We start from the raw sequence: 27,761 nt of genomic DNA on the forward strand, positions 1-27,761 counted from the left end.
AAACCAAAAGTCTGATGCTTAACTCACTGAGCCAACCAGGCGCCCCAGGCCCGGGATTGAGTTTTAAATCAGGGTCCCTGGCAGCCCAGTTTGTAAGTTGATTGGTCATAGGATGGTCACCTGACCTGAGCTGGGCCCAGGAGCTGCTCTTTTGGGGGACTGGCCCACAGACTTTAAGGGATTCCAGCTCTAACAGGCTACTGTCTTCAGTAGGAGAGCTCCAAGACCCAGCGATGGAAAAGGCCACCCTTTGTCATGTGTCTAGGGTGCAGGGAAGGCCATTCTAAGATGAAAGGGAAGAGCTGGCCTCTCAGAGAAGACTTCCTGGGTTACTGGAAGCTCTCCAGGCTCTGGATTTGCTTATTACTGAGCTCTCTCTGCAGTTCTGACCTCCAGGTCATAGAGAAACATCATGTCCTCAGAATACATTCCCCTGATGGTGTTCATGTTACCTGCAAAGGAGAGCAGCTTACCAATACAGACTAGTGGCTGAGGGGTGGGGGGAGAATATTAATGGGAGATTTTTGTATTTATAGGTCAAGGGGAAAGTACAAGTAGATAATTTTTTTTTTCCCTACAGAAAATGCTGATCAGTGGCCTTCTTGTTCCAGGGTAGCTGACACAGTTTTCAGCACCACCCTACAGCTGCATTTTGGGTTCAAAGGCTTTTGTGGCTGGACTGGGAAGCACATCACCATTTATAACATTGTTTCTAAGGGAGACACATTCCAAGATCCAAACAATGAATTTAGTAAAGAATGTTTGGCTTTCAGGAGGGATGAGCAGAGCCGGCTGTACCCTGGGGGTTAGCTACCCATTAACCATTAGGCTCCCTTCCCTTTAGACAGGGAGACTCACACTGCAGGGTTGAGGCAGGTGAGTCTGCGAGCGGGCGCGTGCTCACTGGCGCGCTCGCGCGTGTATGTGTGTGTGTGTGTGTGTGTGGGGGGGGTTATGATAAAAGGAAGGAAATAGATAAAGGGCCCGCACCTGGGATGCTCTAAGGCATCCTCTGCTCTGGGAGCCCCTAGAGTCCAGGGATGGATGCGAGAGAGGTGAGAAGTGGACAAAGAAACTTGGCCTCCTTCACTCACTGTCAAGTCTGCCCACCGGCCTGTCGAAGGGGGCTTGCTGGGCCCTGCTCAGCTCAAACCCTTTTTGGAATAAGGCAGGGTGTTAGAAAATGAATCCCGCATCCTCTGCCGGGGGAATCCGGGGCGCTGCAGGTGGGCTCCGCGGGGCAGCGTGACTGTTCCCCGGGAGTGGCCGCCACAGCGCGGGCCGAGCTCAGGGGCTTGGGCCAAGACTCCATCCGGCTGGAAGAGGGAAGAGGCGAATGGGGTGAGGGGATCCAGACCGTCCTCCGTACCCCCTGCACTGCTACGCCCCCGTCGCCCCCCCGTCGCCCCCCCTCGCCCCCCCGTCCGGCCCGGAAGAGGCGCTGGCAGCCGAAGCCCCGACTCGCAGGAGGAGAAGGGGACGCGCAGCCCCAGCATTGTCTGGGAGGGAGGGGAGAAGCTCCGCCCCCCAGGGGGAGGGGAGGGGGAAAGGGAGGGAGGGGAGGGAGGGGAGGGAGGGGAGGAAGAAAGGCGAGGGAAGAGGGGCGGGGGAGAGATGGAGAGCTAGAGGAAGCCGGGGGAGACGCCGAGCCGACGCGGTAGGGACGGATAAAGGCGGGGGGGGGGGGGGGGGGGGGAGGGCGGGAGGGGAGAAGGGGAGGCGAGGAGGGCGGGGCGCCGGACCCCCAATCGCGCGGCCGCCGCCTGCGCTGCGGGGCTGGGTTTGAGCCGCGCCCGCCGCTGGCTGACCCGGGCGCGGGCTGGAGCACGCCCCCCGCCCCGCCGAGGCACCCCCGCCTCCAGCCCCGCGGGCGATGCCGCTGGCTCGGGACGCAGGCAAGGCGCGGGGCGCGGGGCGCGGGGCGCGGGGCGCGGGGCGCGGGATGCGGGGCGCAAGGTGCCGGGCGCGGGCCGGTCTCTCTCCCCAGCCTCCCTCCCTCCAGCCTCGCCGAAAGTTTTCCCGCGGTGTCCCCGGCCCGGCCCAGGTCAGCGCCTCAGCCCTCGCCGGCCGCGGTCCCCCCCTCGTCTCCCGGCCGCGGGGGGTTCCCGGGCGTGCGGACCCCCCGCGGGCCGCGGAGGAGCCACCCCTGCGCTCCCGGCTTCGGGCCGGAGAAAGTTGTGCCTCCAAGCGCGTCTTCCCTCCGCGACCCCTGGGGGGTCCCTCCTGCCCTCCGCGCCCAGGGCGGCGACAGGAAGGCGCCCCCGCCCCATCCCTGGGGCTCCCGGGACTCCCCTGGCGAGCTGGGACCCGGTAGCAGGTGCAGGAACGGGAGGCCCGGACGGCTCCGGGGAGGGCCCGACCCCCGCCGGGTCCCGACTTCTCTGCCCTGCGGACGGTCCCCAGGGGCGGGCAGGAGGCGCGGGGGCGCGGGGTCCTCGTGGCACTTCCCCTCCGCGGTCTCCCCGCGCGCCCACGGAGCCGGTGCCCACAGAGCTGGCGCGAGGTCAGCTTTGCGTCCTCTCTCGCCCGAGAGGGCAGGCTCCTCGGGCGACCCAGCCACTTCTGCATTTGGGGCTCCTGCTTTGCGTTCAGCTCCTAGGCTGGGAGAAGCCTGGGGACGGCACGGAGCGGCGCGGGGCCCGGCCGCGAGACCCAGGGCTCCATCTTACTGTGGGGCTCTGTGTCCTGGGCTGTTCTCGGCTAATGCCACGCGGTGACAGCAGGAGCGGAGCGCCGCTGCTCAGTGCCGCATGTACTCTATTCCCAGGTGTCCGGAGTCCGGGTTCTCCCAGAGGACAGAGGCTGTGACTAGTGCTGGCCGGGTTTATAGTAAGTACTTGAACGAAATGAATGAAAGTTTGAATCAGGGAGCTGCCAAGTAACAATTCATCCTGGAGCGGGACTCTGTTCCTGTCACAGTTGATCCGGGTACAATGGGAGGAAAGAATTAGAAACAATGATTCTTTTTAAACAGCTGGGATTCAGAGCCAGGGGCCTTCTTTCTAGAGCATCTGGAAGAGGAATCTGGGGTTGGATTTATTTTACGTATCAATCCACATTTATTTACTGAGAACTTTTTCTGCAGGTGGTCTGAGGAATTAAAGAAACTTCTCAGGGCTAAGATGTATTGGTTGTTTGAGGAGAGGTGGTTTTGATTGTTGTTGTTTTTAGCTTGTGTCCAAAGGCAGTGTCCCAGGGACTGAGTGTGGAGCCAGCCTGGGAGGTGCCCACTTGGGATCAGAGACCTTGGACTGGGGTGGTGAGTGTGGGCACCAGCTGTGTTTTCTCCTCTGGAACTGGCAGCCTGATGCCTGTGAGCCGCTGCAGTCCCCAGGGCCTTCGCAGGCTAAAAGAGGGCCTCACATGGTGGCCGAGCTTGGAGAGGTGGGGTTGTTGGGGAAGGGGGGCAGGTGGTTCTTGCCCTGGCAGAAGAAGAGGAAGCCCGCCTGGGCACCTGGGAGTGCGGGCTGGCACAGTTGGGGATCCCCTGTGCTGGAGAGGCTGAGGGGTGAGTCCTGCCCCTCCTTCAGAAGACAGGAGAGCAGGGGTGGTGTGTTGGGATGGGAGACAGGATAATCTAGCTGGGGTACTGTTGAGATATATCCCTTGCTCCTTGCCCTCATTTTTGTGCTGGTGAAATCCAGTTAGAATGAAGGGCATCTTCAGGGAGGGGCTGAAAGAAGGCCAGGTGACGGGGGCAGGGGGTGGGCACTGAGGCATGCCCCTCTCCAGGGCAAGGGATGTGCCCTTTGCACCTGACTACAGGGCCGAGCCATATGCACCTGTGCCTCCCGCGGCAGCATCCCCCCCTTCCTGAGGGGCATCTCCTCCTGCCCCACCCCCCGGGCTCCAGAACCCACCCCTCTGCATTTCTGCACAGTGTCTGACTGGGGCTGCAGGCCCTCTCCCCAGTGTGTGCTTAGAGGTCAGCTAGCGGGGCAGTGCCCTACACCACTTTTTCAGTCCCCCAGTCCTTCCTATTCTCAGCTGTGCTGTCCTACCTGGGACCTTTCAGTCACCCACTAGTTTTGCTTTGATTTCTTGGTCTATTTCCTGGGGCCCCGGAGCCAAGCTTCGTGTCTGCCTTCTGTGCGTGAGCTGCTTAGGAATGGCCAAGAGACTTGGCTGGAGAGGTGCCCAGGACTGCACATCCTGGCACCTCCGCTGGAGTGCCGATGGCTGTCCCAAAGCACAAAAGAACATTGGCCTGGGTATTGCCTTCAGTCCTCCCTACGATCCTGGGGCAGGAAGTGCCCTCACTGAGAGGTGGTTTACAGGCAGGACCAGATTGCCAGAAAATCCTGCTGAGAGGCCTGGGACTTGCCCATGTCCCCTCTCCCCCAGGCTGAGGAGCTGGGCAGGTCTCAGCAGAGTCCTTGGAACAGAGCAAGACGTCCAGTCTCTGTCTTTAAGACACAGCTGCTGAGAGCTGCTGCCACTGCGTTTGTGAAGCTAGGGCAGTGGTCCCCTTCTGCCACTTCCCTGTTTCTCCCACCACTCTACTATACGGTCCAGCGATTTACCCTAACGACCTAACGACCGGCTGTCCTCTTTAAACACTTCCCTGCATCTCCAGAAGAATTTGAAATAAGTCCTTAAGGTGGGGTAAGCTCCTGCAGGCCTGTGATTGCTGGGTTTGTTTCTTTGGCCTGCTTGTGGGTTCCCATGGAGGAGGTGTCTGGTGAGGATGAGGGGAGAGGAGAGGGCAGCAGGCACTGGGAAGCAGGGCACCGTAAACAGGGGCATCCTCCAGACTCGGCCGGCTGGGTGTCCAGTGGGTCATTTTTGATCATCCCTGGGGTGGCAGGCAGACTCTGGAGCCTGTAATCACAGGTTGATGCCGCTGCTTAGGAAGACAGCTTGAGGCTGTAGCACTCTTCCCACGTCAGCTGTGGCTGAATCAGAGGGAAACCTTACGCCGAAGTAGGGGGCAGGGAAGCGCTCTTGGCTCATTCCCCTTGGATGAGCAGAGTGACTTAGGAGGGCTTTTCCTATTCATTCCCTTGATAAAACTTGAAAAAAAGATACTTGTGCCGTCCTTGGACATCTCAACCCAAAGTGATTTGGCAGGGTGGGCTGACTTCACCAGCATGGTGCTTTCCCCATAGTTGACACTCAGCTAACTGCTTGTTTCTAGAAGAGTAACGTAGAGTATTGGATAGAAGTGGGTATTACGATGGCCCATGAATGGCCGGTTATAATGCTTTGGAGAGAGGCTATCCTTAGCTAGGTGAGAAAACTGAGTTCACCTGCTCATGGCTTTCGCATCTAGGCTGTGACCAGTGATAAATGTTGAACAACTGGCTCTACAGGGGTTGGGGGTACTTATTGATTTCTATAGTGTAAATAGTCCCATCATGGCTGATTTCAAGCTACCAACATGGCACCATGAACACTGAGTCGGGAAGAGATGTGCTTAGTCAGCCCTTGTGAGCCAGTAGGAGCAGCTCCAGTAGGTAGCTGACCATGACTGAGCTGGGATGTGACGTCACTGAGCTTAATTTCCAGATTTTGTAGACTGAGGAGGATAAGAACTGTATGAGGCATCTAAAATTTGGGGTACGTTGAAGCTCTGACCTTGAACAGCCAGCCTAATCACTGTGTGCGATGCTTCTGGGATTTATTTAGACACTATTGAAATGTTGATGCTACAGTCTTTTTGGGTCTCAGTTTTCCCATCTCCAAGGCAAGGGATTGAATGATTCCACTGGACCCTTCTAGCACCGAGTCTCTTTAGGAAGAGTCTACTGCATTCTTCTTATGTCTACTCAGGAACAAGACTTTTAACAAAAGAAAGTCTTTCACATGTCCACACTTAAACGTTGTCCACCACAGGGCACCCAGCCCTGGGCCATCCTGGAATTTTGCTGTAGTCTTTCCTGCTACTAAAAGGGAATTCAGTAGCTACTAGCCCAGCCACTTTCTGCCTTCTTTGTGTAGCGGTTTCTCTTCCTGACACAGGCCTGGTGTGTCCCCTGAGGAGGCCAGGGCAATGGGGAGGGAGGAACTGATTTCTTATGGAAGGGACGGCCCCTACTTCCCTGAACTGCGATGCTTTGTCACAGACACCCAGGTGAAAGCCAAGAAAAGCCCACGCGGAGAAAGAGACTTAAAAAAAAAAAGATTTTATTTATTTATTCATGAGAGACACACAGAGAGAGGCAGGACATAAGCAGGCTTCCTGTGGGGAGCCCGATGCGGGACTCCATCCCAGGACCCCAGGATCATGACCTGAGCTGAAGACAGATGCTCAACCACTGAGCCACCCAGCTGCCCCGAAAGAGGCTTTCATATGACAAAATTCAACATCCCCACTGTGATTTTACTCATAAGGGCTCTGTTGACAGTCCTCCCAGGGGAGTCCCTGACTCAGCAATTGCACTGGTAGGAAATCTTATCCTAAGGATATAATTGGACAAGTGCAGAAAAATATGTGCACAGGGATGTCCCTTGCAGTATTATTTGTAATAATAACAGCAACCAAAATGGAGGCTAAATCCCAACAAAAGCAAACTTGTTAATTATGGTACAGGTGTCCGTCAGTGTTCCAAAGTGGTTTGCCTTATGCTGCTTGGCTTTTATGAAAGACCTACGTTTGTACCCGTTTTGCTAACAGAAAGAAATCCGAAGAGGATTTTCATTTTTATGGAAAAAAAAAAAGGCAAAAAGCAAAAATAGTGTTCAGCATTTGTTTTGCAGCGAGCTCTTACAGAGGCCACACACACCCCAGTGCTGAGAGCGGGGCCCCCCCAAGCTCCTTCCCCGGGACCTATACTCAGCATCGCAGCATCCAGCTGCTACAACTGTGTCTGTGGGCATCTGTGCTTTATCTCAATTTATTTTGTGTTTCCATTAGCAAGACGTATCCTGAGGTATCAGAAAAACCTAAGACATGTTAATTTTTGGGTCTGGGAACACTCAAAAATTTTCCCATATAAATTAATGGTGATCGCTTCTTTGCTTTATGCCACTTGGGCTCATGAAAAGTTTCATAGGAACACTCCACTTTTGGGTGGCAGGGAAGGCCTGCTTATCTATACACTGGACTACCATGGGGCTACAAAAATATATAAGGTAGAGATGTGCATCTGTTACCATGGAAAAACATGATATTTCTCAAAATCAGGTTACCAAACTGTGCTATTTGTTTTTGTTTTTGTGTTTGGTTTAAGATTTTATTTATTTATTCATGAGAGACACAGAGAGAGGCAGAGACAAAGGCAGAGGGAGAAGCAGGCTCCCTGCAGGGAGCTGGATGTGGGACTTGATCTCAGGACCCTAGGATCATGACCTGAGCCACAGGCAGAGGTTCAACGGTGGAACCACCCAGGTGCCCCTCTGTGGGGTCTCTTATAAGGGCACTAATCCCATTTGTGAAGGTAGAGCCATCCTCATGAATCCTGCCCAAAGACCCCACTTTCTAATGCCATCACATTTCAGGTTAGGATTTTAACATATGAATTTGGGGGAGACACAATCATTCAGACCGCAGCAGTGACATTAAGTGTACTCACAGCGTTGTACAACCATCACTAATACTGTCTCCAGGACTTTCTCATCATCCCACACAAAGACTCTACCCGTTAGACATTAACTTTCCATTCCTGACCCTCGAGCCTCTGGTAACCTCGATTCCACATACTGTCTGTGTGAATATGCCTATTTTAGGTATCTCATAGAAGTGGAATCCTTCGATAACTGTCCTTTTTTTGGAATAATCTTTTTGCTTATCTATATTTTTAAAATAAAAAAAATGTTTGTTTTACTTAGGTCATAAAAAGGAAAGAAAGAGAAAGCCCTGTGATGGAGTGGTGGGTGTATTTTGGTCCCAGTGGTTTCTTTTCTTCTTCTTTTTTTTTTTTTTTTTTTTTTTTTTTAAGATTTTATTTATTTATTCATGAGAGACACAGAGAGAGAGAATCAGAGACACAGGCAGAGGGAGAAGCAGGCTCCATGCAGGGAGCCTGACATGGGACTCGATCCCGGGTCTCCAGGATCACGCCCTGGGCCGAAGGCGGCGCTGAACCGCTGAGCCACCCGGGCTGCCCAGGTCCCGGTGGTTTCATTCCAGGCAGGGCCGCGTGGTCCCGGCCACCGTTCACGCCCCTGCCATCCTGGGGGCTGGCCCCCACGTCAGCCTGGCAGGGCAGGCCGGTGACCAGGCACTGACGAATGCCGCCTCCTGGCCTCGGAGCTGACCGCAGGTGGCTTGCTGGTTGCTGGCAGTTGGGCCCCAGGCCTCAGGCAGTGGCCTCTGTGGTGGGTTTGCGTGGGAGCGCTTGGGGTTCACCGTGCCTTGAACCTCAGAGCTGTGCTGCAGTGAGTGAGGTCCAAATCACGTAGAGGTGGCTTGTTGAGACCATCTTTCTTGAAGAGACTGAGAATAACATCCTCAGTATTTCAATTTCAAGCATCCTTTGTGTGTTCCAGATCCTGGGGCTCAACTGGCCCTGCTAAATCCTCACCGTGGCGGCTGTGGGTATGGCTCCCGAATATTCTGTCCACAGGCAGAGTGGCCCGGCTGGCATGCAGGGTGCACTTCAGCTGGTGGGGTTCATGAGGCCTCACGAGCTCCGGAGAGATGGTGGTATCCTGAGGTAGTTGGCACCCTCTTCCTGAAGCCCCAGATGGGATCTCACAGTTGATCATAACAGACATTTGAGACAAGGGATGCTTTCTTGTGTACATGACAAGATAACCCGGGACACGGTGCAGTGGGCTGGGGGGCAGGGGAGATGGTGTGTATGCTTCAGGTTGAGTCTGAGGTAAAAGGGGGTTGGGAAGTTTCGGGACCCAGAAGTAAGAGACCAGGTTGTGTGGCTCTGACGTCACGGGAGTGGATCAAGTGGCTTCTCAATGGGACACCTTGTTCTGTGAGAAAAGCTTTACATTCCTTGGAAGGGGAGCTCCCAGAAGGGCCTCTCCAGCGAGTCAGTGTGAGGATTTAGGTGTGGGAGGGACAGACTCGCCCACTGGACTCTGGAAGTTTCTTCACCTGGCTCTGCCTGTTTTCTCTCTGTCCAGTGGGAGGCTGCTCTTTTAACTCTAGACAGTCGGCAAAGTGTAAAGATTTTACAGAAATGGCCTTTGAAGCCCATTTTGAGAAGTTCTGGGTTTCATGGGACTGATTTTTCTTTAGGGTCAGTCGGCTGGTCGCAGGGCAGGCAGAGGAGGGTGTGGACGTGGTTTTGTTCAAAACTCCCTCAGCCTCCCGGAAATGCTCTGGAAACCCCCAAATGAGCAGCCTCCCCTAGGAAGGGCCTGAGATCTGTTGTGTGGGGGTGAATTCTTCCACACATGGGTGTTAAGGAAATGAAAGGAGGGTGGTTGTGAGATGCCCCCCAATGGCTGCCCCAGGGGAGGGCTGAGTGAATGCTAGATCCTTCCTTTCCTCTCCCTTCTTGACTGCTTCTAAAGTGCAAGGAACCTGTTCATCTTGGCTGGGAGTAGGAGTGGGGAAGGGGTGGGCGGGATGGGGGTGGGGGATGCCTGTGAACCTGGCTCTCGGGGTTTCCAGTCCTGGCCCCAGGTAGCCAGGAGCAGAAACCCCAATATCTCTGCACACAAAGCTCGATCTTAGCCTATAGCACCAAAAAAGGAAGAGCTGCTGGGGTTCCCTGAGGAAGGGGAAGTGAGGTCAGAGATGAGTCTCGGAGAAATCACTCAGTAAACAGGAAGAGTGGCCAGAAAGAAGCCTGTGCTTGTAGGAAGTGGGGAGCTGGAGGCAGCCCCCCCTCACCTGCCTGGCTAGGTCAGTATGTCCCCTGCAGAGTTGAGACTGACTCCAGACCGCATAGGCACTGATACAGGCCTTGGGCCCTCCCTGTGGAATGGGGCTTCACCTAGATCCCATAATTATTGGGCTGGAGGAAAGCTGAATTTGCCCTTCCCAAGGTAGACCATGAAACTGACCTATAAAATAGCCCTGGTTTCGAGAGATGCAGGTCAAGAAATGCTTCCTCTTGTTTGCCTTACTAGGGCCACTGTGGCTTCCACCTACTTCCCACTCCTTCCTCAGGCCAGCTCAGCCATACAGAAGTTTGCACATTGCTGAACTTTAGCCCATGGGTGGGGGGTGTAGTCTTGGCAAGAACTCTCTGGTTGAAGGTGGTGAAGAGGCTGCTATAGGGAGGCAGGGCCTTCCTTGGTGGATCTGTTGAATTGGAAGATTGGCTTTCTATACCTCTGGTTCCTCTGAGCCAGAGTCTAAATTCTACACATAGATAGACACACACACACACACACACACACACACACACACACACACACAGAGCTTTTTCTGTCTGGAGTGTTTTTACTTCCTTAATGCCTTATTATTATTGTTTTTTGTCCTGCTCCAACACCCTAGTTCTCTGATATGAGATTAAGGGCCTTTGGGTTTCTTTCTAAACATCATCCAGAAGGTCAAAAACTTGTGGACACTGGTGGGACTTTTCTGTAAACAAGGAGTGGCTCATCCGGGCCTGTGAAGTGATTGGGTGAGTACTAGTGGTGATTTCCCAGGTTACTCACCTGGCCACCACCCACTGGTGGCGAGTGGGAGGCATGTCCCTTCTGGCGGGAATCCTAGGACCAGTTCCTCAGAATGGCCCCAGCCACACTGGGGGCTCAGATCTGTGCACAGAAGGCCTGAGCAGAACGGGCCAGGGTCCCAGTTTGGCAGTGGAAAAGCCAGGGCTTGTCAGATCAAGCTGCCTGCAGGGAGCCTGGCGTGGCTGGAATCTCGGCTCCGCATCTGGATGGTCCAGGCAGGGGCTGCCTCCTGGGATGGGTGTCAGCAGGGGCCTTGTGCCTGTCATCAGTCAGGCCCCAGGCTTTTTCTGGGTTGGAGGAGCAGGTGGTCTGTGGGACCATTGAGCGTGAGGGGTGGGTAGCTCATTCTTTGGACAGAGGGTAGATATGACTTTGTGGTGTATGGCACGGTGACATTGCAGGTGCCCAGGTCCATGGCCAGGGTCTCTATCCCTGGCTCCCGCAGGGTCTGCTCTATGGACATCCTGTCCATGCAGCCATTCACTCACTTGCCTTCCTTCCCCAGACCCTCCAGGGCCCGCTGGGGCTGGCAGCCGAAGCCTGCCTGTTCCTGCCTGCCCTGCTCAGGGTCCCCCATATCCAGTGCTTGGCCAGGGCACCACAGACAGGGCAGTGGGCTTCATATCGGCTCTGTGACCTGGGACAAGTTGCCTAACCTCTGGGACCTTCTGTTTCCTCATCTGTCAAATGGTGAAGATGAAGCATTCCCCATGGGTTCTTTCTTGTAAAGAACAAAGAAAAGCTTCTAGAGCCTGGTTACTGGCACTGCCAGCCTCACTTGGGAGCTTGCTTGTTAGGAATGCACATCCTCAGCCCTCATCCAAAAGGACTGAATCAGAAGCTGGGGGAGGGGGGCGGTTGGGGGGGGGAAAGGAATATGTACCTAATGAGCCCTCCAGGGGCTTCTGGACTCCAGTGTGAGAACCACTCCTCTAGGATATGGCTGGGTCAGTTGAGTTTTAGCTGAAAACTTTTTTTTTTTAAGATTTTATTTATTTATTCATGAGAGACACAGAGACATAGGCAGAGGGAGAAGCAGGCTTCCTGCGGGGAGCCTGATGTGGGACTCGATCTCAAGACCCCAGGATCATGACCTGAACCGAAAGCAGATGCTCAGCTTCTGAGCCACCCAGGTGCCCCATTAAAACTCCTTTTTTTCCCCTTCAAAGCAGAGGGTTCTGCTTTGCAAGGATTCGCAGGGTCCCAGGTTTGACCCCAGCACCACCTGCTCCAGACTGCGTATTTTAGGACAGTTCTTTGGCTTGCTTGTGCCTCATTTGCTTCATCTGCAAAAATGGGGATATTAAGGTTTCTCCATAGGTTTGTTGTGGGGACTAAATAAGCCAAAGCAGATATTAGGTCTCCCACAGTAAACTCTCATTTGTGGTAGCTGTTATTCACTTCCGGTGTTTTATTATTAGCACAGTAATAATTTTGTGATTGCTCTGTTCCTGGTTTGTGGGGGCAACAGGTGTCAAAGTCTCCTGAGACTAGACTTCTGCTGGTTCTCTTGAGCTATGCTCTCTTTCATTTTTTTTTAAAAGATTTTATTTATTTATTCATGAGAGACACACACACACACAGAGGCAGAGACACAGGCTGAGGGAGAAGCAGGCTCCAGAAGGGAGCCCGATGCAGAACTCGATCCTGGGACTCCGGGATCACGCCCTGGGCCGAAGGCAGGTGCTAAACCGTTGAGCCACCCAGGGATCCCCGAGCTATGCTCTTTTCCACCTGCCAACCTCTTACCAAGTAAGAGGTTCCACTCCCCCTTTCCTGATGCTTAGCATGCTTTTTGGGTGGGGATTAGCAAAGCCTTTTATTCACAGTTAAATGTAAAGCTGAGAAAGAACAGCATACACTCAGGACACTTGACCTTAACTCCCCTTTTGGTGGTGTTTGGTGCCAGATGCTTTCTGAGTAGAGTGACTGGGGGAGCTGTGGGACTGGGTCACTGGGGGTCAGAGGAGGTACATTCAGAAAGGGAGGATCAGTGAGGTGAACAGGTCCCACAGAGGACCTGGGCCTTGCCAACCAGCAGACCTTTTATTGAATAAAGGTGGAAGGCAAAGTGTGCCATTTCCTTTCCGGGCAGCCTGAATTTTGCCCATGTCTGGGACAGGTTCAGGTTCAGGAACCAGGAGGTGGTATCTCTGGTAATCTCTAGAACTTGGCAGGGTCCCAGGCCACAGCTCTAGTCTCCTTCCTCGTGTGGCGCAATAGGGCTGGGGTTTCCTGTTTGCCATCGACGCTCCTTCCTGCCCCTATACCAAGGGGCTGAAGTACACAGGGGTCAGCCCTATCTCCTCTGTCACTGCTTGGTTACAAAGCAGAGTCCCTCAGGAGACCTGATGAGGTAGTCTTTAGCACTATAGTATGAAGCACTGTGTAGGATAACTTTCTACTCCAACCCAGGAGCTCCAGATTATTCCATGCCTTCCCCCCCAACCCCCAACACTGACGGCAGTGGCAGAGCAGGACTCAGAGAAGAGGTGGGGACAGGCCCCAAAAGGGGAAGCTGTGGGCCTCCAGTGAGCATTTCCTTTGTTTCTGGGGCCCTGGGCTGGCTTCCTGGCTTCTGTGGTGTGTGGTGTCCTGGTTTGCATGATGGAGGCCCTTTGCATCAGCTAGGAGGCCCTTGCCTCCTTGTATTCACTGACCCTTTGGGATGCTCTCCACTGCCCTCTCACCCCTTTAAAATATTAGTATTGGGGAGGGGGTTGCTGAAGACCTGGCTCAGTTTGCTTTTAGAAAATTCTATTCCGGGCAGCCCAGGCGGCTCAGCGGTTTAGGGCTGCCTTCAGCCCAGGGTGTGATCCTGGAGTCCCAGGATCGGGTCCCATATCCAGCTCCCTGCATGGAGCCTGCTTCTCCCTCTGCCTCTGTCTCTGCCTCTCTCTCTCTCTCTCTCTCTCTCTCTCTCTCTGTCTCTCTGTCTCTCTCTGTCTCTCATGAATAAATAAATAAAATCTTAAAAAAAAAAGAAAGAAAATTCTATTCCTTCCATCCCTGAAAGGCTGCTTTGAGATGAATTTGAGGGCACCTGAGTTACTCAGTCACCTGAGTTACACGATGAATCCCTATCAGATCTCTAGGTCCTTCTCAGCTCTGATTGTATATTGGCACCACCTGGGAAGGCCATAAAAATGCTCATGCCTGGGCCCCTTCCAGAGGGTCTGATGTAAGGGGTAGGGGTTGCAGTTTGGACATCAGGAATCTTAAACCAACCCCTCTCACCCTCCTCCTCCCCCACCTGTCCTCACCCAGGGAGAGTCTGATGAGCATCTAGAATTAGAACCTCTGAGCTGTTGGGTGTCTCGAGGCCAGCTGCTTCTCCTTCCCGCTCTGGTTTCTGCTGAGGCCTTGCAGACTGCATGTCCCTCCCATTGGTCAGAGGGTGACTCTGTGGGGTTTGCCCCTCTGGGAATTTGTGGAAAGCCTCCCTTCCCTGAACCTGCTTTGTTTTCCTAACTGAACTTAGGGACTGGGGCTGCCTGGGTCCTGTCAACTGGCTATTGCCCCCGAACCTTCCCATCCCACCCCTGTTGCCGAGGTCAAGCCTGGCTCCCGCTGGGCCACCAGGAAGACCGTGTAGGAAACAAAGTGGGGTTCTTGGTCTCCTCTGGACTTTCCTGCCAGGGTGTTGCCAACCTTTCTGTCCTGTGTTTGCCCTTCTCCCTCTGGGGACTTACCAGTTGATTCATAAGATGAGAGCCTCGGCCCTGCAGGCTGGAACAGGAACTGTAGGGAATAGCCGGCATCCCAGGGCTGCTGAGGCCACATGTACCTTGGGGTGCTCTCCAGGCACACAGAAAGGGAGGAGGGCACTGGAGTTTGGAGGAGCCCAAAGCCCAGAACATAGGAGATTTTGTCCTCTTTGAAGGGAGCTTTGAATGCCTCCTCCTGCCTCCTTGAACTTCTAGAGTGCCCCGGAAGCCAGGCTGGTGACTTCCAAGGGCTTGCGTGGCCCCTCATTTATTCTTGGGAGGGATTGCTGGAGACACTGAGAGGGAGAGGGTCTGTGGAAGGGAAGAGGGAGGGGTCCCTTCATGCCACAGCTGCAGGGCTCTGATCGGGCCAGGGCTCTGGCACAGCTGCTTCTCCCGGCTGGAGGGTGGGTGGGAGAAAGTGGATTGCTTGTGAATCTTTTTTTTTTTTTTAAGATTTTATTTATTTACTCATCAGAGACACACAGAGAGAGGCAGAGACATCGGCAGAGGGAGGAGCGGGAGCCTGGTTCGGGACTTGATCCCAGGAGCCTGCTCAACCACTGAGCCACCCAGGTGTCCCTGCTTAGTTGCTCCTGAGTCCAGAGAAGGGTCTCCGTGGGACAACGCCTGGGAAATTCAACTCCCACCTCCCCCAGGGCAGCTCTCAGCCCCAGACAGCCTAGATGGGGGTACAAAGGCAGGCCAGCCTGTCTGAAGGGGGGACGACTCTGTGGAGTTACCCCCACTGCAGAGCCCCCCAAGATCAGGCTGTGGCTGGACTCTCACAGAACCCTGCTCACTGAGCACCGTCCTGCTTCCCTCACTTGCTTACACATTTCTCTTGGAGATGCTTCCTCAGTAACTCAGGTGTCCCCAAAAATCCTTGTTTGGGGCTTGCTTCTAGGAATCCTCTTTCCTGAGTCATCAGTAATCCACTCCCTCCCTTGAGAATGTAGTGATAATGGGAAGATTCACAGGAGAGAGGCACAGGCTGGGGGCTGGGGTCCAGAAAGGGGATGCTCCAGGCCCAGGAGGTGAAAGAAACACCAGAGGGATGGTTTCTACATGGTGCTAAGTGCTGTGAAGGACAGGCTGAGTGTGAGCACCTGTCCCCTGACACTGCCCAGGGGCAGCGGGGATACTTTAAAGGGGTGGCTAAGTTTTGGATAAGGGTCTAGGGAGCATGTGAGTTTGCTTGGGTCTGTAGAGGAGCACAGGTGTACTCACAGAGCTTGAAAAGCAGGCCCAGAAAGTTCTCTGTGGCTGGGATGTGATCACCTCCAATGGCTTTTAGGAACCTTCCCATTGTCAAAACGTTGTCTTGGATCTTAGGGAAGGTTGTACAAGCAGGAAGTAATGGAGGGGGTCTTCCCGTGAAACACACTAGGTTCCACTAGCAAGGCACATGGTACTGCCCAGGCATTTGATGGAGCCAAGGAGAGCCTCGAACATTCTGCCAAGGCATGAAGTCAGTGCCAGAAGGAAAGACTGACTAGCTGGAGGCCCCAGTGGGTCTCCCACGTGACTGAGGCCTGGGAGGCCCATGTCCCAACCTGGCAAGCCCAATGACACACAGATCTCCAGACATTTTAGCAGACGTGCTTCCATATATATTTTGCCTCTCAAAGTCTTTTTCTACAGGAAAGTTGTACTGATTTAGAATTCTTGAGGGGTGAAGGACTGTGTTCCTATGGGGTAGGAAGCTTTAAATATGATACAGGCTTCCAAAAAGCAGCTCCACATTAAAAATTATTTTTTATGAATAATTAATAATTATTTTTCTATAAAATGTGTGTCTCGTGTCAAAGTCATTCTTTCATTTGGGTCCCTTTCTCTCCCTTCTTTTTGAGTGGGGAGCTGTGAGCTGTTTCAGTTCTGTGTCTGAGATGCTGGCCCACAAGGGAAGCCCCACCTGCTCTCTCTTCCTTAAAGAGTTGGTGCCACTTTCGGTGTTCTCAAGGCACCGTGGAAGCGTTGCTTGTAAATGATTCTCACAAGGCATTTTGGAGTCTCAGAGTCCTCCATAAATTCTTTTTTTTTTTTTTTAAAGATTTTATTTATTTATTCATGAGACACACACACACACACACACACAGGCAGAGACAGAGGCAGAGGGAGAAGCAGGCTCCATGCAGGGAGCCCAAGGTGGGACTCGATCCCGGGTCTCCAGGATCACGCCCTGGGCTGAAGGCGGTGCTAAACCGCTGAGCCACCGGGCTGCCCTCCTCCATAAATTCTTGATAATATCAGAGAAGGCAGAAGAGTTGGAACCAGCCATCTGAACAAATCCCTCACTCCAAGGCTGCAGATTTTGGCAGGCGCCCTGGGAGGAAGTGTCCCACGGAATGTACATTCCGGCCCCATCAACCATCTTCCTCTGACCCTTCCTTATGTGAGGAACAATACTCTGTGTAAGGAATATCAGACTGAACTCTAAATTTCCGGCCCTTTGTTAGCTTTGCTGCTGTGTTTGCCTTAAAGTGAATGTCCATTTAGCTGGTTCCCCTGCCCCCCGCCGCCCAATTGTACCCCGCCCCCCAAACCCCAACTGATTGGAAGTAGCCCATGATTTGTGGTGCTGGTTGGAAAATTTCTGAAGAGAGATGCAGATGTTTTCCTTGAGACAGACAAAGAAGGGATTGGGTCCTAGAATCAGTTACCTATAGTTTTAATTCAACAATGTTGTAGGCTTTAAGTATTTTTCCTAAGACTCCTAACTCAAGATTTGAAAAAGTAAGAAAAAAAGTGGGGAGAAGTTCAGGTTGGAGATAAAGATTGGGCAACATGAGCCAGTAGGTCTGATACATAGTGATGGCCTTGCTAAGATCACCCGACAGGTAGCGATGGAACCTTCGAGGATCCTCACGTTTGGGCCATCAGACTACTTGAGTTATACCAATCTGGCAAGTAAAAAAAAAAAAAAAAAAGTGATTAAGGAGGTTGGACATCTTTTCATAAGTCTATTAACTATTTGTATTTATTTTTCTGTGAATTAACTGTTCATATTCTTTGCCCAATTTCCTATTGGGTCTAGAATCTTTTTCTTAGGGATTTATTAATTTTACAAATTAGGGGATCCCTAGGTGGCTCAGCGGTTAGGTGCCTGCCTTTGGCCCAGGGTGTGATCCTGGAGTCCCGAGATCGAGTCCCACATCAGGCTCCTGGCATGGAGCCTGCTTCTCCCCCTGCCTGTGTCTCTGCCTCTCTCTCTCTCCCTATCATGAATAAATAAATAAAATCTTTAAAAAAACTTTTTTTGCAAATTAGTGGCCTTAACCCTTTGTCATATATATTATAAATGTTTTCTCCCAAAACACATTTCTCCCAAAACACATTTCTCCCAAAAGTCATTGACTTTTGACTTTGGATAGGGAAAAATTTTTTTTTCTAAACAGAAGTTGGAAATTATTATAGATTGGTTCAATTTCTTTTTTTTTTTTTCAATTGTGCATTCTGAATTTTGGGTCTTTTCATAGGAAAATTTTTCCCACTTCAAGTTTATATATATCCTGTGTTTCCTTCAAGCATTTTATGTTTTAATGTTTAAATTTTTTATTCATCTATGATATCTTTTGGTGGAAGGAGTAAGGAAGGGACCTAGCTTCCCCAGCTTCCCCTTTCCAAAGGCCAGTCATTTATCCAACAACATTTAAAATAAGATTTTATTTATTTATTGCTGAGAGAGAGGCAGAGACACAGGCAGAGGGAGAAGCAGGCTCCATGCAGGGAGCCTGATGCGGGACTCGATCCCAGAACTCCAGGATCATGATCTGAGCCAAAGGCAGAGCTCAACCACTGAGCTACCCAGGTGTCCCTCCAGCAACATTTTAAAAATTAATCTTTCTCTTACTATTTAGAAATGCACCCCACATTCTATGTTCCCAAATATATTTGGGTCTATTTCTGTACACCATATTGTTTCATTGATCTGCCTATTTTTTCTCAAGTACCAACTAGTTTTAATAACTGTAGAGAAGACTTAAATTCTCTAATTGGCATGCTCAGTAGATTTAAGAGGGCGTGCTATCAAAGGGAATTGTCTTAAGAACAGGACAGACTGCTTTCAGATGCAAAACAAAATTACTAAATTATAGCTTACGATGGAGGCAGTGAACAAAAGAGAGAGTCCTGCAGAAAATCTGATCTGTGAATTAGAAGATTAGCTGCAGAATCAGAAGGAAAAGAAGGAGATGGAAGATTATGAATACAAGTGATGTGATTCTTGGGGGATGGGAGCAGGGATGGAAGGACGGATGGGTAGATGGACAGACATAGGGCGGGCACTGCTAACCTGATTTCTGCACCAGCCAGGCTGTGGAATTGAATTGGCTGAGGTTCCCCCATGACTGCTCACAGGTTGCTCCGGGTTTTCTTCCTTGGGCTCCTACCACCAGCTTCTGGCTCTGTTGACCAGCCTCCTTTTCAAGGCACCTTATTCTCTTGGCTTCCAGGGCAACGTGTCTCCCTCCTCTTCCAGGGACTTTTATTCCTCTGCCCATCACGGACCTACTGGACGCATGAGAGCCCTGCTCCCTCAGCCCTCTATGCTTTCCTGCCTCCCTTGCTGGGAGCTCCATGCTGTCACCTTCCTGGGCCACAGACCTGGCTGTGCTTGTTGTCATTGGCACTAGAGGGTTCCATGGGCATGTCTCAAAGCCAGCCCATGTTCCTCAACTTGGCACGTGTGAACGTGGCACTACTCCCGTGTCGCTGTCCTCGCCGGCAGCAGCCTGGGCAGCATCCTGGACTCTGCTTCTAACCCCACAGTGAACCTGGCAGCAGGCCCTTTCCCAAACCTTTTTATTGGTGCATCACAACTTTTCCCTCCATCTCTTTAAACCCTGCAGACATGTGACTCTGCCCCATCGCCCCCTCCCTGGGTCAGGCCCCCTGCACCCTCCCCCTGCCTCTGTTCTCTTCCACAATCCTTTCTCAAAGTAGGCAGGATGGGGCAACCGGTCCGAAGTTCAAGTGCGGTCACACTCTCCTCTGGTTTCCGTGTGGCCACTGTAAAAGTGATGCTAGACGGGGTGGTTTAAAACAACAAATTGATTCTCACATTCTGGAGGCCAGAGGTCTGACGACGGTTGGTTTCCTGGGGCCCAAACCCAGGTGTCAGGAGGGCCTTGAGGGGAAAATCATTTGCTTGCCCTTCTGACCAGGCGAGCCTCGTTCCTTAGCTCATGGCCCCTCTCTGCATCCCCATCCAGCATGGTACCCCCCCGCCCCGCGTCCCCCAGCTGGGGTCAGTGTGCCAGAAACTCCCTCTGCCTCTCTTACAAGGACACTTGTAATTACATTTAGGGCCCGCCCAGGTAACCTAGGATCACCTCCCCATTTCAAGGACCTCAATTTAATCACACCCAAGGGGGGCCCTGTACCATATAAGGTAACACTCACAGACTCCAGGCATAGGACCCTAGTATCTTTGGGACCTTTATTCAGCCTACCACACTCCCGTGGTACCTCAAACTCCTCGACGTGGTCAAGGTCCCAGAAGGGCCCGCCGCATCTTGCACAGCTCTGGGGTGCATGCTTCTTCCAGCTTGACTACTCTGCCCTGCACTTTTCCAGCTCTACCTCATCCCTGAGGTCTCAGCCTAGAGCTCACTTCCTCCAGCATGCCCCTGGGACCACCCGCCCCCAAGTCCAGATTAGGTGTCCTTCTGTGTGCTGTCATAGCACCTGCTTTCCTTGCTAGAACAATCTCCTCTCCATCTCTTATTACATTTTGAGGGCAGGGCTGTGCCTGGTCATTTTGCTATTGAATCACCATCAGTAAATGCAAACGTGGCACGTTAGGCACACAATAAATGTTAAATGTGGAAATTTAAAGATACATAGAAAGGGTACTTTCTTTTTTAAAATTTAAATTCAATTTAGTAACATAATCTGTATTATTAGTTTCAGGGGTAGAGTTTAGTGATTCATCAGTTGCACACAACACCCAGTGCTCCTTATATCATGTGCCCTCCTTAATACCCATCACCCAGTTACCCCATCTGCAACCCTCAGTTTGTTTCCTAGAGTTAAGAGTCTCTTATGGTTTGCCTCCCTTTTGTTTTGGTCTTAGAAAGGGTACTTTAAAAAAAATGGGTACTCATCAGTTATGGATAATTGTTATTTTAAAAAAAAAAAGCAACTTTCTCACCAGTCTGATTCTCTTTCCTTTTTCCTCCTCCTCCTCCTCCTTTTTTTTTGCAGGGATCCCTGGGTGGCTCAGCGGTTTGGCGCCAGGGCATGATCTTGGAGTCCTGGATTGAGTCCCACATGGGGCTCCCTGCATGGAGTCTGCTTTTCCCTCTGCCTCTGTCTCTGCCCCCCACCCCCACCTCTCTCTGTGTGTCTCTCATGAATAAATAAATGGAATCTTAAAAAAAAAACACATACATTTATTATCTTAGGGTTCTTTAGGTCAGTAGCTATGGGGATCTCACTGGAATAAAATCAAGGTGTCAGCAGGGCTTTGTTCTTTTCTAAAAAACCCAGGGAAAAATACATTTGCTTGTCCTTTTAAGCTTCTAGAGGCCACCACATTCCCTGGGTTGTGCCCTTCTTCCTCTAGCTTCAAAGCCAGCAACAGCAGATTGTGTCCTTTTCATGTTGTATCACCATCACACTGGCTTTTCTGCCTCCCTCTTCCATTTTCTTTTATATCATGGCGAAATACACATAAAATATGTATCAACTTCATCATTTTTAAGTGCACAGTTCAGTGGCATTAAAGATATTCGCATTGTTGTCCTAGCAACCCCCCATCCATCCACAGAACTCTTAAGGTTGCAAAATGAAAACTCTACTTGTTGAACACTAATTCTCCCTCTGCCCCAGCCTTGGCAACCAACTTTCTACTTTATGCTTCTATGATGATGCTTTGAAGACTTCCTATTAGTGGAATCATACAGTATTTGTCCTTTTGTTGCCAGCTGATTTCACTTAGCAGAATGTCCTCAAGCTTCTTCCATGTTGTAGCACATGTCAGAATTCCCTTCTTTTTTAAGGCTGCATAATATTCCATGGGATGTGTCTACCATACATTGTTACTCCATTCATCTGTTGATGGACACTTCAGTGGCTTCTACATTTTGGCTGTTGTGATTAATGCTATTATGGACATGGGTGTATAAATATCTCTTCAATATCCTACTTTCAATTATTTTGGATACATATCCAGAAGTGGAATTGCTAGATCATATGGTATTTCTATTTTTAACTCTTTGAGGAGCTGCCATTCTGTTGTTCACAGTGGCAACACCATCTTACATTCCCACCAATAGTGCACAAGGGTTCCAATCTTTCCACATCCTTATTGACACTTGTTATCTCATGTCTTTTTATTGTTAACCATTCTAACAAAAATATGATGATATCTCATTGTGGATTTGACTTGCATTTCTCTAATGATTCTGATACTGAGCATATTTTCATGTGCCTGTTGATCATTTGTATGTCTTCTTTAGGAAGATGTCTACTTAGGTCCCCTGCCCATTTATTAATTGGATTATTTGGTTTCCTTTGCTATGGAGTTCTATGTGTTCCACATATAATTTGGATATTAACCCATTATCAGACATATTATTTGCGAATATTTTCTCCCATTCTGTAGGTTGCCTTTTCATTTTGCTGATTGTTTCCTTTGCTGTACAGAAGCTTTTTAGTTTTATGTAGTCCCATTTATTTATTTCTACTTTTGTTGCTCATGATTTGGGTGTCATATACAAAAAATTGTTGCCAAGACCAATGCCAAGGAAATCTTGTTCTGTTTTCTTCTTCAGAGTTTTACAGTTTCAGGTTTTACATTTAAGTCTGATTCAAGTTAATTTTTAAAAAGGTAGGCTGCATACCCAACATGGGGCTTTAACTCATGATCTCAAGAGTCACATGCTATACCAGCTGAGCCAGCCAGGTGCCCCTCAAGTTAATTTTTGTGATTGGTGTAAGGTAAGAGTCAAATGTCATTCTTTTGCATGTGAGTTTCCAATTTTTCCAACATTCATTGAAGAGACTGTTCTTCCCCCATTGAATATTCTTGGCTTTCTTGTCAAATATTAATTATATGTGCATGGGTTTATTTCTGGGCTCTAAATTCTGTTCCATTGGTCTATGTGCCAGCATCATACTGTTGTGGTTGCTATAGCTTTGTAGTACAGTTTGTAATCAGGAAGTGTGATGCCTTCAGCTTTGTTCTTTCTCAGGATTGCTTTGGCTATTTGAATTCTTTTGTTGTTCCATATAAATTTCAGGATTATTTTTTCTGTTTCTGTGAAAAATGCCACTGGAATTTTGATTATGGGATTATGTTGATCAAGAAATGACGTTGGGTAGCATGGACATTTTAACAATGGTTTTCTGATTCATGAACATGGGATATATTTCCATTTATTTGTATTTTTTTCAATTTCTCTCATCACTGTCATTTAACTTCCAGTGTACAGATCTATCACAAACTTGGTTAAATTAATCGTATTTGGGCGGCTTGGGTGGCTCAGCAGTTTAGTGCCGCCTTCAGCCCAGGGCCTGATCCTGGAGACCTGGGATCGAGTCCCATGTCGGGCTCCCTCCATGGAGCCTGCTTCTCCCTCTGCCTGTGTCTCTGCCTCTCTCTCTCTCTCTCTCTGTGTGTGTGTGTGTGTGTGTCTCATGAATAAATAAATAAAATCTTTAAAAAATAAATTAGTCCTATTTTATTATTTTTGATGCTATTTAAATAGGATTGTTGTCTTTATCTCTTTTTCAGTTAGTTTGCTGTTAGTGTATAGAAACACAACTGATTTTTGCATGCTCATTTTGTATGCTGCACCTTTACTGAATTCCTTGATTAAGCCTAACAATTTTTTGGTAGAGTCCTTAGGATTTTTTTAAAATTTTATTTATTTATTTAGTTGGGGGAGTGGGGGGAGAGAGAGAGAGAAAGAAAGAGAGAGTATGCACAAGCCAGGGGAGAGACAGAGGGAGAGAAGCAGAGTCCCCACTAAACATGGAGCCTGATGTAGGGCTTGATCTCATGACCCTGAGATCATGACCTGAGTCAAAATTAAGAGTCGATGCTTAACTGACAGCCACCCAGATGCCCCATGAAGTCTTTAGGATTTTCTATATATAAGATCATATTATTGCAAACAGAGACAATGTTACTTCTTCCTTTTTGAATTGAATGCCTTTTATTTACTTTTACTGTCTGATTGCTCTGGCAAAGATTTTCAGTACTGTGTTGAGTAGGAGCGGTGAGAGTGGGCACCCTTGTCTTGCTCCTGGTCTCAGAAGAAAAGTTTTGTTTTTCACCATTGAGTATGATGTTAGCTGTGGGCTTGTCATATCTGGCTCTGTGTTATGAATAAGGTACATTCCTTCCATACTGGTTTGAGTTTTTGTTGAAAGGATGTTGAATTTTGTCAAACGCTTTTTCCGCATCTGTTGAGGTGATCATCTGTGATTTGCATGTGTGGAACTATCCTTGTATCCCAGGGATAAATCCCACTTGATCATGTCGTATGATCTTTTTCATGCACTGTTGAATTTGATTTGTTGAGAATTTTTACATTTACACTCATCAGGTATATTGGCCCGTGGTTTTCTTTTCTGGTAGTATGTTTACCTGGTTATAAGGATATCAGAACAACGCTGGCCTCATAAAATGAATTTGGGAATGTTCCCCCTCTTCAGTTTTTTGAAAGTGTTTGAGAAGGACTGGTATTGATTCTTCTTTAATGGTTGGTAGAATTCACCATTGAAGCCGTCTAGTCCTGGGCTTTGCTTTGCTTTTCAAAACCTGCGAGGTTTTTGATTACTAATTCAACCTTACTCATTATTGGTCTATTAGATTTTTCTTGATGACTCAGTCTTGGTAGGTTATATGTTTCTAGGAACTTATTTTTCTAGGTTATCCAATTTGTTAGCATATAATTGTTCATAGTAGTCTCTTAAGGTCCTTTTTATTTCTCTGGTGTCAGTTACAATGTCTCCTTTTCATGTCTAATTTTGTTCATTTGCGTTTTCTCTTAATCTAGCTAAAGGTTTGTCAATTTTGTTTATTTTTTCTAAAAACCCGCTAGGGGATCCCTGGGTGGCTCAGAGGTTTAGCACCTGCCTTCGGCTCAGGGCATGATCCTGGAGTCCTGGGATCAAGTCCCACATCAGATTCCCTGCATGGAGCCTGCTTCTCCCTCTACTTCTGTCTCTGCCTCTCTCTCTCTCTCTCTCTCTCTCTCTCTCTCATGAATAAATAAATAAAATCTTAAAAAAAAACAGCTTAGTTTCATTTATCCTCTCTATTGTTTTCCTGGTCCCTCATTTATTTATGCTCTGATCTTTGTTACTTCCTTCCTTCTTCTAATTTTGGGCTTAATTTATTCTTTTTCTAGTTCCTTGAAGTTGTTTATTCGGGATCTTTCTTTTTTCTTAATGTGGGTATTTATTGCTATAAAAGTTCCCTCTTAGAACTGCTCTTGTTGTATCTTATAACTTTTGGTGTATTTCCATTTTTGTTTCCGGATATTTTTTGCTTTAATTTTTATTTTCTTTTTGAACCATTGGTTGTTTAGGAGTGTGTTGTTCAATTTCCACATATTCATAGATTTTCCAGTTTTCCTCCAACTGTTGATTTCTAGTTTCATACCATTGTGGTCAGAGAAGACACTTGATATGGTTTCAATCTTCTTAAATTATGAAACTTTTCTGTGTAATTTATTTTGAAATGCATAAAAAATAAGGTGGATTGGGGCAGCCCCGGTGGCTCAGCAGTTTAGCGCCACCTTCAGCCCAGGCTGTGATCCTGGAGACCCAGGATCGAGTCCCACATCAGGCTCCCTGCATGGAGCCTGCTTCTCCCTCTCTCTGTGTGAGGCAGAGCCTGTGTCTCTGCCTCTCTCTCTCTCTCTCTCTCTCTGTCTCTCATGAATAAATAAATAAAATCTTTAAAAAAAAAGGTGGATTGTTGACTAGATAAAGGAGTGTAGAGCTGGACAGATGTGTGATAAAGAAGGATAGTAAGCGTTAAGGGTAGAATAGCCATACACACATGGCTGTTCATTGTGTTATTCTTCATCTTTACATTTGAAAATTCTCATAATAAAATGTTGGAAAAAAACTTTTGGGTAATGCTATTACCCAAAGAAAGCCTATCCTTCATTCATTCATATACAGATATACATATGCCCGAGGTTCTTAACTGGGGGCCGTTTAGCCCATAGGGGATGCTAGGTAATATCCAAAGACATTTTTGATTGTCATGGCTGGGTGGTGCTGCTGGCATCTAGTGGGTAGAGGCCAGGGTGCTGCTAAATATCCTCCAATGCACAGGACAGCCCCCACAGCAAAGAATGATTTACTCCCAAATGTCAGTAGTGCTGAGGTTAAGAAACCCTGACATATATATTTGAATATCTGAATATATATATCCATTCATATAAATGTATGTATATGCATATTTTATACTTACACATATATATTTTTGCTTACATATATTTTAAACAAAATTGAACTCATGGTTTTCATAATGTATTATCATTTTCCCAGGTAATTAATTGCCTTTTTAACATGATTATATTTTAATGGCGATTATAGATGTATATGCTTGATTTATTGAGCCCAGCTCTATTTGGGCATTTTTAGGTGGTTGACCAATCTTTAGTGTACTATAGTCAAATTTGAACCTTCCCAGTCAGACAAATCTCTATTCTGTGTTGTGAAGATCTCTTCAGGGAAGATCTCTTCAGGTCACCTTTGGGACCACCTTGGGTGTCAATATTCTTTGTGACTGGAGCATTTGTTCTGGGGCTGTCCAAGGGTTGTCATCTCTCTTTTGGGTGTTTTTTCCCCCAGAGGCTGTGGTAAGCAGAGACAGCAGCCAGCAGTGTGATGTCTCACCAACCCTGGGTCAGCCCAAGCTGCGGATCTGGGGTGGCAACAGAGAGTCATGTGTCCCCTCCCCAGCCCAAGTTCTGCTGAGTTCCTTAGGACCCAACTTGACTTTGACCTTTGTCTTTTTTCAAATATAGGTCTCCCCTTCTGATGAAAAGAGAACAGAAGAATGGACTATAGTCACCAAACCTCCCTAGTCCCATGTGGACAAGATAAATATATCTCCAAGTAAGATTTTTTACTTTAATCTTATGTCCTCAGTGGCCAGTCCCACGTGGATGGAAGCCCCTGGCAGAGGAGCTTCTTCTGTACCTGGCTGACAGGGACTTCTGTGTGTGGGAAGTAGTGAAGCAGCTGAGTGTGAACCAGTGAAAGCATAGGAGGGTTGGTGTTGTAGATAAAAACACGACCCCAGAGACTGGCCATGGACAGCAAATAAAGGGGACCTTCAAGACACAGCACTTTTGGGGGCTCAAGAGAGATGGTGTCCTAGAGGACTTCCAGGAAGAGGAAGTAATGGCGGCTGCCCACTGTGCTGTCTATTGGTGTCCCCTGAGGGAGTCCCAGCTGACTTGTGTCCCTGTGCTGCTGGGGTCCTGACTAAAATGAGCACAGGTGCCCCTTAATAGGAGACAGTTTCATTGCTTTATATGCACTAAAATCTCTTGAGCTCATATTTTTTGCCAATGTGAGCCAAAATGGATGTTTTCAAATTATAAGTTTGAGGACATATTTTTATGTCCAGAAGAGAGATTTGTTCATACTGACTGCTCTCTATCTGAACTGAATGTTTAACTTATCTGAGACCAAATTGTTTTAATTCCTTTACACATATTTGGCCATATACAGACACACAGTTGTGTGAACTATGGATCGTTCCTATCTCTTCATTGAGAGATTGCCCCGGGGACCTCCACTGGCCAGTAATTTTAGATCTGTGTGTTCAAAAGTACCAAACAGCTTTTGTGTTAGGTTATTTGGAGTCACATTTTTCACTAATTCATTTAGGCTTGCATTGAATTACTCTGATTCTTCTAGGTTTAACTTGTCAGGAGCTTCTTGGAATTTCAAGCCCGCGTTGACCTCTTGTGTGGCCCCAAATTGCTGCATTGAGTGGCTGGATTCAGAGAAACCAAGCTTTGTGGCCTCTTGCCTGAACATAGGCAAAAGCACACGGCGACCTCTTCAAGGCCCTCATTTCCTGGCTCTCTTGCGCTAGCATGCACTTTCAGATAAAACTTGAGCAGTTTTTTCTTAGGTTTGATGAGGGCTTCTCCTGATCACAAAGGTGGGAAGTCCTTTCTCCCTCTTGTTCAGTAGAGGTGTGTTTCCAAGACCTCACCTGGCAACCAGGGGATTTAACAGCTAAGGAGACCTGATACAAGGCTTCAGAGGGACATTTGCAAATTAAGAAATTTTTTAAAATTTATTTATTTATTTTAAAGATTTATTTACTTATTTGGCAGAGAAAGAGAAAGAGAGAGAGAGAATAAGCAGGGGGAGTGGCAGGCAGAGGAAGAGGGAGAAGCAGGCTTCCCACGGAGCAGAGAGCCCAATAGGGGGCTCGATCCCAGGACCCTGAGATCATGACATCTGAGCCAAAGACAGATACTTAACTGATTGAGCCACCTAGGTGCCTCTAAGGTTTATTTATTTAAG

The 27,761-nt window shown here is 49.0% G+C and overlaps 1 protein-coding gene across 3 annotated transcripts in view; it reads left to right on the forward strand.

Annotated features, from left to right (window-relative positions):
• Positions 1–1,574: 1,574 nt before the first annotated feature.
• The window catches only part of RASSF2 (Ras association domain family member 2), a 42,239-nt gene continuing 16,052 nt past the window's right edge, over positions 1,575–27,761 (forward strand). Inside the window, exons 1-3 of one of the 3 annotated variants that reach the window (XM_038571689.1) lie at positions 1,575–1,657; positions 2,768–2,829; positions 26,240–26,330. In XM_038571689.1, coding sequence (XP_038427617.1) covers positions 26,272–26,330 — 59 coding nt within the window. In that variant the 5' untranslated portion in view covers positions 1,575–1,657; positions 2,768–2,829; positions 26,240–26,271. Of the gene's footprint in view, positions 1,658–1,829; positions 1,896–1,961; positions 2,045–2,767; positions 2,830–26,239; positions 26,331–27,761 lie in introns of those variants that run through there. The other 2 variants (XM_038571690.1, XM_038571691.1) reach the window with 2 other exon arrangements.

Source organism: Canis lupus, chromosome 24, assembly GCF_011100685.1.
Source record: "Canis lupus familiaris isolate Mischka breed German Shepherd chromosome 24, alternate assembly UU_Cfam_GSD_1.0, whole genome shotgun sequence".
Taxonomy (NCBI): Eukaryota; Metazoa; Chordata; class Mammalia; order Carnivora; family Canidae; genus Canis; species Canis lupus.